Below are 19331 nucleotides of genomic sequence, written 5' to 3' on the forward strand. Positions count from 1 at the left end.
TCCCTAAAATGAATTATATAATGTATTTTGTATTTTATCCGCCCACTGCATTACAGGTGGATATTTTATCAATTGTATTAACAGTTATGGGTACCAACGGTGTTCCTAATTAAAACTACAAGTTGAGAACTGTTATAGTTACTTGAACCGAATGAAAGAGAAAACCTCATATGGATTGATACAAGGAATAGTTACCCAACTATCACATAATTCATATGGGTGGAGATATTTTTGTAAAATAATAATAATAATAATAATAATAATACTATTATTATTATTATTATTATAGTTTTCTTTTGGTCTAGCTAGTTTATTATAAAAATTGATACTGAATCAGACAACGAGGTAGAAAACAGTATTATATAATTGAACAACACATGCTGATTAGTACAAGACGTACTCAACAAGTCCAGAGAAATTCAATCTTACATCCAGTTAAATATAATATTACCGACATGTTTAGTGTGAAAACAATATATAACATACATATATGCAAAACTGATATGCATAATTCAACAAACCAAAAAGTTATATAAAGGCGGTATATAGAATAAAGAGTATGTACATGAGGGATATGGGTTTGCATGCAAAAGTTAAATTGTCCTGGAAAAGACGTTGTAAAGCAGCTTCCTGGAAGAATATTAATATCTCTATGATCAAAATATTATACATGCATGGCATAATATTGATACTTCTTATCAACAAAAGAAAGTTCATTTTTGCATACTTTAGAGTTACATAAAAAGGAGAGAACAACAAGAGAGGTCTTTCTTCCTCTTCCTTTCAACATTTTTTTTCCCTCCTTTCCCCTCCTTTTTCTTTCCCTTTATTTTTTTTTTTCTTTTCTTAAAGCCATCCATACGACTTCTACGTGAAGAAAAAAAGAAAGATCCTTATATTTATGTGAGATGATGAGATACTTTGGATCGTACCACAGAATAAGAATAGAACGGGTAGTATATTCATATTCTACCACACCTAACTGATCACACACCAAACATCAGCTATCTTTTTTGTAATTAATTAATTAATTAAAAGAAAAGCAAAGAGAAGTATTAGATAATTAATGATCCACTTGATCGGATGTTGGGCCAAAGAATTTCACTATTTGAAACAAACTTTTAATTTGATGGATGAGGAAGCACATATTCGATCGCATGTATGCATGCATGCATGCATGGCCGACCTCGCATGTCTAGTAGTGGGACCCAAATCGTGTTTTCAGTACAATTAGCATTTAAGTATCTTTGCTTGACCTAAACATGATTAACCAAAAAGCCCGAGTCACCACCGAATGTCAAAAAAGACAGATATGGAAGCAACAGTTGGTCATTGGTGGTTTCATTTGGTTTAGAATTATAGAGTGAAGTATAGAAGAAGGAAGATATTAGATAGAGTATCTAGCTAGAGGTAACGGGGAACATAAAGTCTGTTGGATCACATGCATATCACATTCTTTTCTCCTTCTTCTTCTCCTTCTCTTCTTTTCATACTGTGGCTGATTAATGTTTAAAGAGAAAAAAACAAAAATTAAAGGTGATTACTAAGCAACAAAAAAAAGGGGGGTGGGGAATGGTTAATTCCACATCCACATTCCATATTCCACAGTTTGAAGGCTGCTTCTGCTACATCCTCCTCAATCCAAGGGATTCCATGACACGATGAAGCTCCTTCTTCAATTCCTTCTGGTTTATGGGTCCCCCACGTCATCATTTCATGCATATAGTTGAAAGACCCACCTCTCTCACGTCCATAACTTTGCAAAGCATTTGCTTAAAGTGGCATTTTTTTTTTTATGTTGCCAGCCAATAATGCATGACTGCATGTTTATCAAAATGGCAACCCCCCACCCTGTGCAAGTGCAACACTTCCTCACTCTCATTATCTTTGACATCGACTTTCAGTAAAGAACCTAAATTAACTGAATCACAAACAAACCCATCTGGTTTTATAATTATTAATGTTGTGACCGGATCAAAATCATTTGATTTGTTTGATAGATTCGGACTGTCCAGTTTCTAGCTTGAATCTTTAGTTTTTTTTCCCTTAATTATAAAAATATAATATATATGTACTATATACGAATATGTACATAATACTATATATCAATGCAAAAAATGTAGTTGCCTTGCCACCTAATTTTCCACTAAACCAAAACCCTTTTGGCTGAGTCAATCATGTCTGATATAAAGCTCTTTTCGCTAAGTGATCTGATAGTGATACGGGTCTCGTTCGATTAACCAGGGAACGAAATTGACGTTTTGCCTCAACTGCTATTTCTCTTTTAATATTTCATTTTGCCGTTTATAATCAGCTTAAGTATATAGTACGTTAAGCAGCTCACATCAAACGGTAAAACGAAAGGTGGTTTTCTAATTCGTATATTACTGTTAAATTTGAATTTGTTTTTGTGTGTGGGCATACGTGCCCTCTAATCAATAGTTAAAGACTAACCATTTTGACGTGTAAAAATTAATGGACCGAACTTAATCTCTTATAATAAAGTCTTTTTATAAATAAGAACAAGAATGAAACCCTAATGAATACATTTAATAGACCTAATTATCTGTCAATTAATCATACTAGGATTTTTTTTCACACTTCATCAGCACTTTTTTTTTATAGAATAATTTTTAGGAGGAAGGGATGGTGTCTCCCTCTAAGACACAGAAAAAGTCTTCAAACTCAAAAAATATTTAAAGAGTTACTTACATTTACTTTATCGACACTTTTTTAATTTTAAGTAAAGCTTCCATTTCAAAGTTTAATATTTAGCGAGAAATTGATTATAATGGTTCGAAATCATGCTGTACAGTTAACAAATGTTACGTGTTAATATTATTAAATGGAGAATGATTTTTATTTTCTCCTTTGAATGGCCATCTGTATTTTTATTATTGGTTGATTTTCAATTCCTATATTTTCATGCAAAATCTTTTTGTGAGATATAGCATTGCAACAAGTTTAATTGATAACTTGGTTAAGTAGAAATAATATATATATATATATATATATATATATATATATATATATATATATATATATATATATTATCCTTTATTAAAAACTAAAAACCCTAATCTTGCCCTACAATGTACGTACCTCTAGTTTTCCAAGTTGTATTATTATCCACGCCGATCGGCCGGAGAACAATAATGTACGTTGTTAATTAGATCCTTTTCAAACTATTAAACATCAAAGTAATTTTTTCTAAAAATATAAAACAAAATTAAGGTGACAAATATGGTACACGTATCAATGAATTGATAAGGTCTCAAGGCGTATATTGAAAGCGTGTTTGATTTTGCTGTAAGACATGCATAAAATACATGAATTGTAGAAAAACATGATTTTAGGGTAAGTTTTCGGGTTAATGTTAGCTAGTGGCTTCTATAATCTATCATGGACCGCATCACTGTTGCCAAAAGTGGAACCAACATCCTATTATGGTCCGGGGCTTCTTTGGTGTTGGCTTTATTTACAGAATAAGAGTGAAGCTGTTTTCACGTCCCACCCAAAAAAGCAAAGTGTACGCACCAAAACTTTGGTAGATATAAGTGAAAAAACAGAAGCGTACAAGCATGTAAGACAAAGCGTACATCCTAGTTTTCGATGGTGGAGACTAGCTTGAATTGCATGGTGATCATTGATTTTAGTGTTTCAAGTTTAAATATTCAAATAAGAGAATAATTCTCCCCTCCCCCACCAAAAAAAGTTAATTACCAAAGCTGTACGTGCATATATAAGAAAACAGGTTCACAAGACTTTTAAAATGTTTTTGTCTGAATAAATTTCTCAATAAACAAAGGTAAAATGAATCGACTTTTTCTTTATAAATTAAGATTAAGTATTTATTGAGTAGTTTACTAAAAAAGAATCAAAATATAAAGTGATGAATGCTTTGCCGGTTGATGTTTAAGGAGAAAAGTTGCATCTTACAAGGAAATTCATGTTTTACGTATGTTTGCCTTCTTGTTATATATCCTAATTATGGTCACGTAACTTTCCAATACAAATTGTTACTAGAAGAGGCGACATTTGGATTAGTGCTCGATCAATCTCAAATTAAGGATACGATGAAAAAAAAAACAACAAAGGACAAGAACAGGCATATATGTATGTATAGTATACTCCAGGTACCACTTATTTATGCATAATTCCACCAGGTACCATAAAGTTACTCATCTCCCAAAGTCCAACACAAGGGTAAAGAATAATGGGTTTTACATATCCTGGCAAAAGAACAAATGTTCCATTTACGTGAGGGAAGTGCATCAGAGCGCAATATCCATCAAAAGCAGAAGCGGTGGGCATAACTAGCTACATGGTTCAGCTTAAAGAAGGAATAACTTTGACTGCACAAAAAAACAGAGATATTGGTGGAGTCCTAAAATAAATTCATTATGGTATATCATTTCAGTGAAAAAAAGAAAGAAGAAGCATATTGTGATACAAAGTGGAAGGAAGCAGGCCTAGAGAAGGCTGGCCAAAGACCCCACAAAGAGAAAGAAGAAAAAAGAAAGTATAAAAACAGCTTTATGGGGAATAAGGATGAAGTTGCATGATTGAACTGAAGTGAACACTCTCACTCTTCTATGAAATTTACGACAATCTTTTGGTATATATGTACATAATATACATACACTTAATTTTAGTAGTTCTAGTACTCTAGGATTTAGAAGAGGAAATATTGGCTACTTTACTTTTAAGAGATATAACAAGAAGAAGAAGAAAAAAAGGCAAAGAAGAGAGAGAGAAAAAGGCAAAGGGTATGAGTATGACAGGACTAAGATCAGCTGGAATTTGCGGTGGAAGGTGGTGGAAGTGGATGAGGAGGTGGTGGGAGTAATTATAGTAACAATAGTAGATTGCAAGATAGATAGTTATAATCATGGGCGAAGCATATTCACTTTCCTCTTTGTCATCACTTTCTAAGGCATGATTAGAAAAAAGTTCACCAATCTTCTCCACCTCCTTCGTCCTTTCTTCCTCTTCCTCCCTCCCCTTTATGTTAGCCAACTCTTCTCAAGTGCGTAGAGGAAAATAAAAATATATATAAAAAACTTGCTTTCCAAGTATTTGAATAGCCAAAAAAGATAGAGATAATCCTCGCTATTAAAGTATTAACCAACAACCATAAAAAGGTGATTTGTCTCTTGCTTTCATGTTATAAAAGATGGACATCCGCGAACACGTTGGCAAATGAGTTCTTGAAAGTAATTCTTTTTAATCATGGATCTCTCCCTCGGAGTCAAGTGGCCATTGTTATCGCTAGTAATTCATGAGGGGAAAACAATTAGTGTTAGGATTATAGTACGTTGTTTGAAGTATAAACAAAAAAAAAAAAGGATTATAGTACGTAGTCCTAGGTAAATGAGAAGGTTGTTTTTATATATGCTTCAATGATTAAAAAAGTTATGATTTTTATTTGAAATTACACACATATATAATCGCTGAAAAGTGTGTACTTATTAGTATATTATTCTAATCTCCCCTCTCCCTCACCTATTTTCTGTTTGGTGTACCACATAACTAAAACCGCCGCCGCTTGCTCCAAGCACAGTCGGGAAAAGTAGGCCATTGGAGCTACGTTACGCCTCTATAGCCTCTGTCGTATAAACTAATATTAAAACAAAAATAAAATACCTAAAAAACTTAAAAACTCTTACTTATATTACAAATTGACCAGTAATGCAATGCATTACAGAATGTACAATCCATAATGTATTTTTTTTTACTACGGATTGACTAATCCATAGTAAAAAAAATACATTATGAATTATGAAGAACATTAGTATTAAAACTACAAATGGAAGCGTGTTTTCGTAACAAAAAATACATTAGTCTTAAAATTAAAAAATTCAAAATAAATATATTTTAACAATATATAACATAATTGTATTTCTAATGTTTTATTTCTTCACCCCTCATGTAAAGGAAAACACAATTCTGTTTGTAATTTTATTAATGGAATCAAATTTCCGCTAGCTCTCCTTGGTCCTTGTTCCTCTCCTTTCCTCAATTCGCCCTCTCATCGCCCTATACGCTCCCTCTCCCTCATCCCATATTCTCAAACAAAATAAGAAACATAACGCATAACAACAACATGACATCAACCTGGTGGCAATTCAAAGGAGCAAAAACAGACAAACAATGGCGATGAGGCGCAGATCTAGTTGTACCTAGTTTTTTTTTTTTTTTTTTGTAATCATTTCTTTTTGTACCTAGTTTTCCGTTCAGCATAACTCCAATCCGAACAATATTAAAAAATTTCATAAATGTAAACCAAGCCTTGTCAACTTGAGTTAAGAAGCGCTCCTTCATCACCTAAACCGGGAGACCTTTGGATTTAGATAATAAATAAACAAATTCGGGGGAGGGAGGCAGGGTAGGGGAAACCTCTGTCAGTCAGGTACGACAATTTACTAGGCTAGAAACAGAAGACAAGGCACCAAGCACCAGAATTTCCTGGGTAAATTGTGCCAATTTTTTTTTTCCTTCATGGTCATGGTATTTGCCTGAGGACAGAGAGTCACATACATCATGTTGCCAAGCCCGTTGTCTTACAAATGGGACACAGATTCTTTTGCATTAGCCACTGTTTGATACAGCTGCTATGGAAATCATGGCCACAATCAAGCGTTCCAATATCATTCCCATCACCATAATCCTCCTGCATACGACGTAGATCAAGTGATGAGACCAATGTGCACAAGCATGCGGGGGATTTAAATAAGTCAGCTTAGTCAGGTTTACCTGACAAACACAACAGGGTTCTGCATCAGTCTCAGACCCTTTTTCAACCGAGTGTTTTCTCTGTTTCAAGAGTTTCGATAGGGTTTCCTCACTCAATCCAGTACTCACATTTCCAATGCGCTCTTCCAGAGCCAACAACTCCTGTTATAGTCAAACTTCACATGAGAAACTAACTCTCTAAAATGAAGTACTATCTTGAAAGACAAGCAAGGGATAAACTGACATTATGGTTGTATAGATATATTAATATTTGCATCCAGATGCAGAAATGAGATTTTACCTCATAAGACATGTTATCAACATCAAGTCGCATATCCCCGTGTCGATCATGAACATCAGCTATTCCAGAAAGAAATGATTGATGCTCAAGGATCACAACATCCTGTCACAAAATGAAAACACGGTTCTTACACCGGCATTTACAAGCTTGCTATAAATATCCATTAAGCCAAATAGTAAGCAGCCAACCATATTGAGATTGAGATTATGAACACATAAAAATTCATATGTTTGGCTAACATAAAATTACGAGCTAGCTTATATATTAAAAACAAAAACACTTGAGGAAGGGGGTCTAAGACTCTGAGGTTGGTTGGCACAGGCAGTTTAATAGATTTTCATATAGATGCTGAAGAAAATGGAGTTATGCCCACTCATATTTGTGTCTTTGTCTAAACACAGAACACGCTAACAAAAAAGAGATTAATTGCAATGAGCCCTTTATTATTTTTCTAGAGACCGATTCCTCACTGTGGCATGGCATCCAAATAAACAGTTTAAGAGACCTTCACATCAGCCATGAGCTAACACTCTAAAACTAAAATCTTTTGGATTACTTGCAAGATTCTACCATAAGCAACAATAGTGAACACAAATATGACAGGACCAAAATACAATGTACCAACAGCTCCAAGGATGATTTAAGTGAGATGAATTAGATCTTTAAAGCAGAGATGTGTTGGGGGCAAGAATTTAACCTAACGATTATATCACCAATAAACAATCTGGTTAAGACCAGGTTTAGAGTACAAGCACATCAACACAAGGTTTCCCCCCAACAAAAAATGATCTCTTTCAAACACACCACAAACAACAAACTACACAATGCAAATAACTTCCTCATGCCATTGCTAACAAAACACACCATAACATTAAAATAAACCTTCATAACTGTCTTACACACTCCTAAACAAGACATTCAGGACTTGCCAGTCTTGGCCTGTTTCTTTTTCTTCCTAACAACTTCCATGGCCTTGAGCCTTCAACCTCCACAGGCTCATAAAAACTGACCTATCAAGATGTAAACAATAGGATTCAAGCAAGGTGGATGAAAGGAATGCCTTGACTGTTATTGATGGTAAAAAGGTATTGCTCAAAAGGTAAGTGCTTGAAAAAGAACAGATAAGGGATGTAATTTTTCACGCCCTTGTACGGTGTTGGTGGACAAAATTAGGTGTTTCTTGGCTAAATGTTGGAGTGTGCATGTGACCATGGTTATAGGAAATGGAACCAAATAGTTGATTGGCTTGCAAATCTTTCTCATGGTTTTAACATTAGACTTCCTGTATTGGAGTTTCTTCATCCAGGATACGGTAGAATCAAAGGAGATTTATCTGGTGTGTCTTTCTTTAGGAGTATTTTAGCTGGTTAAGGGCCCTTTACACACATGGTCAAGCATATCTTACAACCCAACTTACCAGTCTATTTAAAGAGATCATGCACATATTTCCTTTGAGAATTAAATATGCCTTACTTAGAGTAGGCAACTTCTAGCCCAAGAAAGTACTTCAGCTTCCAAAGATCCTTCTTCTCAAACTAAGTAGCTAACTTCTCCCTTAGAATTTTTTTTCAAGGTCATTATCACCTACAATAATTATATCATGTACATGGGTCAAAAGTGCTGTAGGTTTGCTTTCTTGAGAATGTTATATAAAAAGGGTATGAACACCATGACTGTGCATGTACCCCAAGGATACCATAACCTGAGTGAACCTTCCACTAAACCAAGCGCAGGAAGACTGCTTGAGGCTATACAAAGCCTTCATTCCCAATTCTATTTCCCCCAATGGCTAACTCTTCTTCTCAATTCCTTTTCCTACTAATAGGCAGCTATTGGTCTGCTAACAAAAACCCACCCTTAATGGGTCTAATCAATTTCAAGCCCATGCCTATTCCTTCTAACATAACTCCTTGTATGTAACCTGTTGAGATATGATTCTGATAAGATTTGTTTCCTTATTTACGTTATTGTTTCAGTTTCCTAGTTACTATTTTTATGTAATTGATTTTGATTGTAAATCCCTATAATCAAGGGATCCCATCATTATTTGCATTCAATTCCATTATCATAAATAAGCTGATAAAAAAAAATCATAAATAAAGAGCTGAGGAATCATGCTCTCAAGCATTCAGATCATTCCTAGTCTGATATTCAAGTTGGTATCAGAGCTCACATCCTGTGGGCCTGATAAAATCGTTTCTGCTGTCCAAGAAGGTCACTATCGACCTGGTTGTCCCGACGGCCACCTCCGGTTGAGGTAGGACTGCCGGCACCACAAGCAGAACTTGTCAATCTGTTCAGATTGGGAATCGGCTGACTAACCTAGCTAACTAATTACTAACATAACACACCCATTATCGAAACATAATCAGTTAACTTGGCTGCCAATTTGTGTTTAATCATGTGGAATTTTTTTTAAAACAATAGGAATGAACTTAACTTTCATGAGAAAAATCCATGTTAATTGAGTGCACGGCCATCAATAAAGGAAACAAACCATTTTGCACCAGAGATATTAAAAATAGACACCAGACCCCACACATCAGTATGAACAAGATCAAAAGGTTTAGCACTTTTACTATTATTAGGAGAAAAAGTTGAGCGATCGTGTTTAGCAAATTGACAGACTTCACAATGAAAGGAGTCAACAGCTACTTTGTGAAACAAGGAAGGAATTTAGAGAGGGAAGCAACAAAAGTTGTAATTCAGGAAACAGAGGAGGAGATCCCTGGATCTGTCGAACATCCAGGAATTCACTATTTTTGTATAGTTTCAAGTTCTTGGTATTGTACCCGCATTGGAGCAGGATTGGGAACTAGGGTTCGTCAAGAAAGATTCATTCTTATGCTCACAAATCTAATCCTGTTCTATCAGAAACGTACAAGACATTTTACTAATAATGAGCAAAATTTTGAATCCATCCATTTTTTCCCAAATACTGCATCAGATTTTTATCATTATTGCTTGCAACCTTTGGACAGATATGGACAGAATATACCTTTGGGCTTTGGGAATCCATGTGTAAATCCAGTAAGAATTACAAATAAATCAACATTATTGATAGGCCTGTTAGGGACAAGATAACTCAATCCTCACCGCTAAACTACAAGACATGTAATTATATTTTTTGAATTAGATCTGTATAGGGGATTGAACCAGCTTTGAAACCATTATGGCACTATTAGAAAATCAGATAAAGGTAAAGGAAACTTAACATCTATCTGTCAATATACACCATAAATTTAGAATAACTAACCTCAAATCGCATGTTCCCACCTCTACGCATTCGGCCCAAAACATTGTGGAGCTGCTCCATGAAAGAAATGTCATTACAAGAGAAAAGTCACTCATGAAAGAAAATAAAATACTGCAACTTTCAAGAGTATTTAAATAACACAGCCCAAATATTGTCAAGAGAAGGTATTTAAATAACACAGCCTCTTTGACCTACTATTAGGAGTATTTTTTAGTATTATGTGATATCTGGGGAAAGGTTTTTGACTGGTTTTATACTATTTTGGATCTATATGGAACTTATAGGCTACTTATTGAGGTTCAATACCCTTGAACATTTGGAACTAGATCGTACTATTGTAGAGCCAAAATGATGCAATCAAACCTAGTATGATGATTGAGCAAGAGCAACCAAACACAGGACTAAATGTTTATCAAATATGCTCCTAGACTTATTTTGTTTGCCAGAAATCATTATTAACAATTATATTCAAGACTATACCTCCTTCAGCCAGGAGCTTGCTCTAAATAAATTTGAAGCCAAAATATTGTTCCCAGCATTGGGACAAACAGAAAATAAAGCTTGGGTAAGGTTCATAAGAAATAACATCTAGGCTGAACTAAATTAGTCTTAAGTCACTGGAATCACATATGATGCAAACCAAAAATGTTTGAATTGAAGCTACAATTTTTAAAAAGGCAAATTTTCCACTTAAACAATTTCTGGAACAAAATTTAAATTTCAAAGAAAATGGTGCCGAACATTATATATGCCTCCAAACACTTAATACAATCATTGAAGCAACAATCTTTCCCAGCAGTAAATAATATGATTATTGAAATGCAAGAGAAGAGAGAACCGAATACAAACCTCAGATACAAGTCTACTACTTCCTTCACTTGCAACAGCCAAAGTACGTAGTGAATAAGGAATTCCAAATTCACTACCTCCTTGCCTCTCCAACCATGAAGATGATCTCGGGTTTGCCCCACTCCCAGATGATAACGCCCTTGGTTCAGATGTAGAAAAACCAGAGCGCAAGGAAGAATAATTATTGCTTGGACTTCCAATAGCATCAGAACTGGGAGAAAACAAGGACCGACGGACATATTCAGATAACCTCCGTGGATGCTGTGGAGGATTAGGAGGAGAAACCCAAGTTGGGGCAGATGAGGGATTGGTAGCTGGATTTGATCCAGTCCGTGATGAAGCAACATTTCCTGGAATACTTAAATTTACACTACTTGAACTTGAAGCTCTAACTGTTGGATTTTGAACTAAATTTCTTAAATCAGTTGCAGGTTGAAAGACTGGATGTTCTAACATATTTCTGGACATTCTTCTTGAGCTTGCATCCTCCTGATCCCTGGCTGGGGATATAATTGAGTTTGATGAATGGATGTTTCTGGAGCTAGAACCACCACTCCATCTAAATGATTGTCTATTCCTGGGCAAAGCAGGGACATGGATTACATGTGGCTGGCTTTGAGGAACCACATTATCTATCGGTGGTGCCGACCTCGAGTTCAGAGAATTATCAACAGAATGAAGTCTTTGTGATACTTGAGAGGATGGAGAAACACCAGAATGCCTAATCATGCTCCCAGTTGAGAATGCGGTGGGAGGAACAGAATTTGCTGGGTTTGAAGGATTTAACCTCAAACGGAAATTCCTGTGAAAGCTTTCTGAGCTTCCCGCAGTTTTTGAATCAGAAACATTTTCAGATGCTTCATCCCCGATACCCAGGCCAAGTCTTGCGTTTACCTCTTCTGAGGGAATAGATCTTCTCGAACTGCTTCCAGCATTATCCTGAGTAGGAATGGTGTGCCATGCACTACCATCTGTATGCTGACTGTAGCTAGAACTCCCAGCATCTGACGATTGTCCATTATTTCCTTCAACAGCCTTTCGTTTACAAGAGACCCGCCGAGTATCAAGAGAACAACTAGGCCTACCATCAGTATCTTCTACCAGGAAGGCATTATTTCCAGAAGGAAGCAGAAAAGAACCAGATCCAACATTAGGTGGTATACACTCGTTTGCTGACCCACTAGACTTGTTTAAGTTAGGGAGCTCCAGATGTTGACTATCATCACTGCCACTGTCCGCTAAACCTGCATTTAAGTTGAGATTCTGGGACATCAAATGAGAATTGGGGCTACAGATGTAGATAGGACCTGTATTGACATTGTCTAGTGAAAGAGCATTGGTTGGTTCAAGGCGCCTTTCTTCTAGGCTTGGACCAGCCAATGCACCAGCAGTAATGGTTGATGACCATCCAAGTTCTCTTTTTTGCTCATTATTGTTAATCTCATTTGGTGTATTACTGGAACTTGGCTCCCCTAAGCTCCATCCACTCAAATTTTGCCATTCATGATTAATAATAGAATTGTCATAGGATGAGTTCATATCACAAGGAGAAAGTATATAATCAGGAATTTGGTTCTCTGCAGGATTCACATTATTCCAGCAAATTTGCTGATCCGCAGTAGAATTGCCAGATGCAGATCCACAATCAAATTCTAAGGTTTCAGGCATTGAAACAACTGTACCTCTCTGCCCTTGCATTGGAGAAATCTATTGATTTTCCCAACTCAATATAATTAAATATATGAAATGAATCCCTCAATAAAGCAGTAAGTCAGGCACTAAATTTGACAGAGCTGTTCAACAAAACAAGAAAATGTTCGTTAGGCGAACTTGACAATTATGCAAACAAAATATGCAAGAAATTGTTCACGTAAGATGTAATCCATATAACATCAGCAAAACCTCATATCAACAAAAGTATCAGAGCATATGACAAACTCAACAATTAAGCAACAAAATTGCAAAATAAACATGCCTTAACACAGGAAGGTCATCACAATTAATAAGGTGAATGTGTAACTAAAGATCAGGTTAAGTATGCTTCTTAATCGTATGCTCTAACCTTCTGAATTAGCGTATAGAACAGGTAAGCAACACCCAAGCCACAAGCACCACCGCTCAATCCTCTTTCATCAGCTAAAGAACCCGGCAGTACCAATCCCACTAATGCAGCATTGTCAATTGATTAGTCCCAGAAATTTGCGCACCCCCTAGATAAATAGGCAAAACCTCAACAACAAAGTCAGCACGTTTTCACACAAGTTAATGAATAAAATCTGGAAAAAAACAAAGAAATGAAAATTTTGACAAGATCAGCTCCGATATTGAAAACACCAAAATGGGTTCAATTGACCCAAGACCAAGCTGAATTAAAGAGATTCAAGAAGAAACGAACCAATGAAAAATCAACCCTCCTAAGAAATCTCGTCCAAAAAAATAAATAAATAAACATGGAAAATTCAAACTTAATAAAATTCTGAAACGCAGCAAATCATCCACTGATCAGACCATAAAAAATACGTAGGTTAAATGGAAGAAACTCACCGGATGAAATGGAAATGGAAAAAGGCCAATCTAATTGGAGAATCACGGTATTCGTGACTCAGAATAAATAGAGAAAGAAAGCACCCATCTTGGATATGGGATGCTTTTTTTTCGATTTATTGTTCCCTTTCTGTACTCCTGCCAAGAAAACGATGAAAGGCAAGAACACAGTGAGAAGAGAAAAGGGGGAGAGAAGGGAGGGTGTTGGATGTAAGAATAGAAAATGTAATTAGTAATAGTAATTAATAATTAATTAATTTACCAATAGGTAATTATGTAATGAGAAAGTAAGTGGAAGGGGGGTGCCCTGTTTGGCGGTTACCAAACAGGGGGAGGTGAGGTCTGTGTCTTTAGTTCTGACCTTACTCAATCCATATGGGTCTGGCTCAGTCCCCAAACAAAGCAAATAATAATGATGTTAATAAATTATGTGTCCAAATCTACACCATGCGAATGACTCACTTCTTTCTCTCTCTTGTTTGTGTTATACGGTGGGTGTGGATTGAAAAGAAAAATAATATCACGACAGTTAATCATTTTAGTTTATTTATAAAAATCAACATTACTGGTTAATTTGTTAATAAGAGATATTTAAATCCATTATTTCTCTCTGGTTTCTCTTCTCATCTTTCTTTAACTATCAATTCAATCTTATAATTTCCTAAGTTTTATAAATCAATACATTAACATTTATATAATATTTTTTATTTTACTGCTACTTTGCAATAAAAAATATTAAAATAAAAGAATATTTTATAAATTCAACAAGTTAATTAATTGACTTTTATAATTTTGAAGACTAAATGAATTTATTTAAAAGGCAAAAAATAAGATTGTATTTTAGTCATTATTTGATATATATCTATAGATAGAAATAAATAAATAGCGACTTTGACTAAGTAGAAGGAGAGAAGGAGATTTGGGACATTAATTTTAGAGTGTGTTTGGATGGAAAAATTTAAAATTATGATAAATTTTAAATTCTAGGAATTTCGAATACTCCAATTGAAATTCTTTTATTTTCAAAATTTTGTGTTTGAATAAAAAAAATTAAAATTATAAGGATGAAAAAAATGAATGAAAAAAGAAGATATGATTGGTGTGCTAGTTATACGTGTTTCTCTATACTCACATCGGATCGATCGTAGGAGCTCATACGGTATATATTTACTGTATTTACTTATAACTGTAAGAAGAGAATTTTAATTTCTCACATTTTAGAAGAAAATTAAAATTCTAGATTTTTAGTTGTTTAAAATTCTGTTTTAAAATTTCAAAATTTTAAATTCTTCATAAAAAGCATCCAAACAATGGAGTCTAAAGTACAAAAATTCAAATTCTCTAATAAAATACTTTACTGAGTTAAAATTCTCTATTCAAACACACTCTTATTTGATTATATATTTATATGGATTAAAAATTGTATTCTTATTTTAAAAAATAATAATAACTTAACCTCTATTATATATCTATTATAATTGAGTGTGTTAACCAAAACATATTTATTTCTCTCATGAGAGAATCAAATTATATCAATTCTCACCTGTTAGATTATAATATAATCTAACGATTCTAATCAATTCAATAAAGTCAGCAAGTAACTGCAAAATAGATAGCAACAAAACCACTTTTATGTAATCACTCATCATCCTCTACCGCAGATCTAATTTAGCCCTCAATCACAATAAATACAGTTATCACCTAATATCCATCCTTTACATAACGATCACCAGAATTTTTCTAGTGCAATACAGAACCTTTAAGTGATTTTGCAATAACCTGTTAATTGAAGATTACACAATTCAACAGACAATTTGTGTTGTGAATTATTTGTCTTAAATATATTTTTTTATTTTTAAGAAGAAGAAATACAATTCCAAACAAAGAATCTCATGTAATATATAGCTGGGCTTTCATATAAGTATTTATAGGGAATATTATCCAAAAATAAAATTCACTCTGAATGTTGTCAATATTAGTTTATTCAGCCCTTTTCACTCAACACGCATTTGCTTTTTCATTGCAAGATACGACGGAATGCATTTTTTTATTTAAAGGAAAGTATTGATTGCAATGCGCAATATAGATCGAGATAAATGACGAATTAAATGTGTATTTGATTCAAATGAAAAGATTCAATTTTGATGTCCTGAAACGGGGTGCTGCCGAGGAAGGATACGTGGCATACTTATTGAAGGTCATGTGATGGATAAGTCAATAAATTATAATAGTCAGATTATATTATAATCAACGCTTGAGGATTAGTTTAATTTTTTTAAGTTATACCACTGTAATTGAATCTCTTTATATATATATACAAAAAAAAATTATTTTATGAGATAATATCACGTTACATCTCAAATTAATCCTCTCTAAATAATTTAATTAAAGTATATTTTGTATTTATTATATTTTATTCTATTAAATTGATTTAATGATTTCATTGTATCTTATATTACTTGATTAATTTGAATTAATTAATAATTAAATATTTTATTTATTATTGTGTTACTAATTTCATTAAATCTTAAATTAATTGATATTGTAAATATATTAATTGATTTGTTCAAAAATATATATTTAACATGTTTTTTATTAAATAATATTTGTATTATGAATGAAAGAGAATTTTACATTATCATATCTTTTCAATTTTTTAACACACTTTCTTTCTTTTTGTTTTAATTTCTTATTTAATTACAATTTTCTCATTGTTTCTTGACTTTTTTTTCTTCTTCTTGGTTTTGATTTATGTTTTTTCCCTATAAAACTAGTTTTTTTTTCCTAGAATTAGTTCTTTTATATATAATAATTATCATCATGAAATTGATATTGTTTTCCATTTAAATGAACTAAATTTTTTTAAAAAGAAAATAAAAAAAGAACATGTAAGATATCATTAAAGTAAAGAGATCCTACCTAGACACTACCCTTAATAATAACAATTTTGGAGCATGTGTGTAATAATAATATATTTAAATATTTATTAACATATATACTAATATATATTTATTAAAATTTAAACTAAATAATTATTAATTAATAATATATTAAAATTTCAAATTAATTTTAAAAAAATTACTCATATTAATCGTAAAGGTGAATTTAATCCACGATACAGGTACACTAAGTTAGTTACACCTTAAACAACAATTAACACATCTAATCAAATCTTCTATTACACTAAATGTGATTAGCTTCAACAATATATAAATTTTACTATAAACATTAGCTAAGACCGGTGGTCATATTTGACGTTACAAAGGAACATTTATTTCCCTCATTTAAACTTTTATGTATAAAAAATTAATACTATTGTAATGTATTCAAATATTGTTTTGTTTTATAATATCATAAAAATTATTTCATTTATATTAATTATATCGTAATAATATAATTATAATATATTATATAAAAGCAAATAATATTATATTATTTATATTTTATAAAAAAAACAATAAAAACATTTCGATATGGATAATATAAAATATTTTATTGTAGTTATTATATTATATTATATTATATTATATTATATTATATTATATTATATTATATATATTTATATATATATATATATATATATATATATATATATATATAAAGGATTCATTGCTTAAATTATTATTTTACCTAATTTTCTTTCTCATTCATATAGTTTATTTTTCTGTCCATTTGAATATTTGTCTGTCAAATGTTTCTGCTTTCTACCCGTTTTTATTATTTTTTTAATCTATTTAAAAATATATATATTTTTAGAAGAACAACTTTTTTACTTATTTGTATTATTTTTTATTTATTTATTTCATTTACTTCATCTTTTTACTCATTTTCTTATGTATGTCAGTGATTTTATTTTCACTTATCTTTGCATTTATTTACATAATTTTTTCACTCATTTGAATGATTTTTTTCCCAATGCTTACACTATTTTTCTGGTCATTTTATAACTTTTTTTTCTCATTTTAATTGTGTTTTCATAGAATTTAATGACCTTACGTTGTAAGTGTAAAACCATTTTGCAGACAATTAAAAATCTCTATTTTGTCACATCAAATCATATTGCTTCAATTAAATTAAAAATAAAAAACCCAAAAACATTATATTACATATTAGCTTCTTCTATGTTGTTTTACATGTTTCATATTACGCCCTCTCCCTACCTTTACCTTCGTGTCATTTGAATTCATTATAGGTTCCTTTTTGTTGTTTGAGACGAGGAAGTGTGGTGAGAATGCTGACCTTGAAAGGTTAAGATTATGAGATAAGGAAGTAAGATGGAGGAGAATAGCTGAAAAAAAAAAAGGGAGAGTTAGGTTTTGAGATATGAAAGCAGTGAGGCAGAGGACGGTTACCAGGAAAAGTGGAAGATTTGAGTTCTGAGATGGCAAAGGAGGGTGGCTGAAAATTAGGGTTGAAATTTTGAAATGAAGAATAGAGCAAAGGAAAGTGACAAAAAATGGAGGATTAGGGCTTTGAGACAAGCGGAAGGGGCAAAAGGAGGTGATAGGAAAAATGGAGGCTATAGTTCTAAGGATGTAAGTGATCAAGTTTGGTTTAATTTAATTTAATTTTTAACTCCATCTAAGTAAACTTAATTAGATTAGATTTACTCTTTTTTTAACAACCTAACCCAACATAATCTAATCATGTTAAGTTGGATCATTAGCTTGAGTAACTAAAAAGATATTATCGTTTATTTGAATCTTAACAAAAGATACCTCAACATGTATTCAATAAAATCATTTAAATTATTTTACAATTCACAAATTTTATTTTTTTTAACACACAATCTCTTATACGGACAGAAAAAGAATTAGATAATTACTATTTATTTCTTATTGTACATTTATTATAGTTGGGTTGAATTGAGTATGAAACTCATGAACTTGGTACTGAAACCAATACTAACTGGATGCACTAAAAAAATCCCAAACAAAATCAATGATTTACCTGCTAAAATGCAATTGAGTTGGATATTATTTGCTTACACCCTTCATTAGTTTTGAGATGGGAGAGTAATGTGGAGGAGGATCCTCCTAATGTTTCCCACGATTTTAGTCTTCATTTTAGAAAATTTACAATTTAATTTAATTTTTAATTTTGCATAACTTTTTTTTACATTTTATTTAATTAAATATGATTTTGGTCTTTTCAAATTTCAAAAATTCATTTTTAGTCTCTCAAAACTTCAATTTTGTCCCCGCAAAGAGTTGAAATAACTATGAGCAATATGCAATTGCCATGGCTATATGCTTGTATAAATAACTGTTATTTCTTTTTTACATTTGGAATATGGACAATCATTCAAAGAGAAATCTTGTTTTTACAATGCTTTTATTTATGCACATTGACACGATAAGACGTTAATTATTTGAGATGTTTAACTAATGAAATTTGGTAAATATTATTAATTACAAGAGAAATCTTGTTTTAACAATGCTATTATTTATGTTTTTTGTAATTAATAAAAAGACAATTTGGAAAGTATAAATAATAAATAATAAAATGAAAAATAAAATAAAGAATATTATAAAAAGTAAAAAGAGGTTTTTTTAATCTGCACGCGCATATATAATACAATTTGAAGTAAAATTTAATATTATAAAATTTGTTTATTTTTTTAAAAAGCGTCATATATTGTAAATA

At 32.3% G+C, this 19331-nt stretch overlaps 1 protein-coding gene across 3 annotated transcripts; it reads right to left on the minus strand.

Annotated features, from left to right (window-relative positions):
- Positions 1-6107: 6107 nt before the first annotated feature.
- Positions 6108-14073, minus strand: LOC114408711 (probable E3 ubiquitin-protein ligase RHG1A). Of its 3 annotated transcripts, XM_028371857.1 has the most exons (8): positions 13948-14073; positions 13686-13823; positions 13204-13351; positions 11142-12934; positions 10293-10343; positions 7037-7138; positions 6757-6897; positions 6108-6673 (listed from the first exon to the last, which is right to left on the minus strand). In XM_028371857.1, the coding sequence occupies exons 4-8, from the start codon at positions 12837-12839 to the stop codon at positions 6542-6544; spliced, it is 2124 nt and encodes a 707-aa protein (XP_028227658.1). In that variant the 5' UTR covers positions 12840-12934; positions 13204-13351; positions 13686-13823; positions 13948-14073; the 3' UTR covers positions 6108-6541. The 3 variants fall into 3 exon arrangements, with proteins under 3 accessions (XP_028227658.1, XP_028227657.1, XP_028227659.1); XM_028371856.1 differs by having other exon boundaries at positions 13686-14026; XM_028371858.1 differs by lacking the exon at positions 13948-14073 and having other exon boundaries at positions 13117-13351; positions 13686-13905.
- Positions 14074-19331: the final 5258 nt, after the last annotated feature.

Source organism: Glycine soja, chromosome 4 (assembly GCF_004193775.1).
Source record: "Glycine soja cultivar W05 chromosome 4, ASM419377v2, whole genome shotgun sequence".
Lineage (NCBI taxonomy): Eukaryota > Viridiplantae > Streptophyta > Magnoliopsida > Fabales > Fabaceae > Glycine > Glycine soja.

Excerpts from the sequence above, each read along its gene's own strand:
- LOC114408711 (XM_028371857.1), bottom strand. The coding sequence starts at position 12,839 with ATGCAAGGGCAGAGAGGTACAGTTGTTTCAATGCCTGAAACCTTAGAA. Across the intron at positions 10,344-11,141 it reads GTAGTAGACTTGTATCTGAG|CTCCACAATGTTTTGGGCCG; the intron begins GTTTGTATTCGG and ends TTCATGGAGCAG. Across the intron at positions 6,674-6,756 it reads AACCCTGTTGTGTTTGTCAG|GAGGATTATGGTGATGGGAA; the intron begins GTAAACCTGACT and ends CGTCGTATGCAG.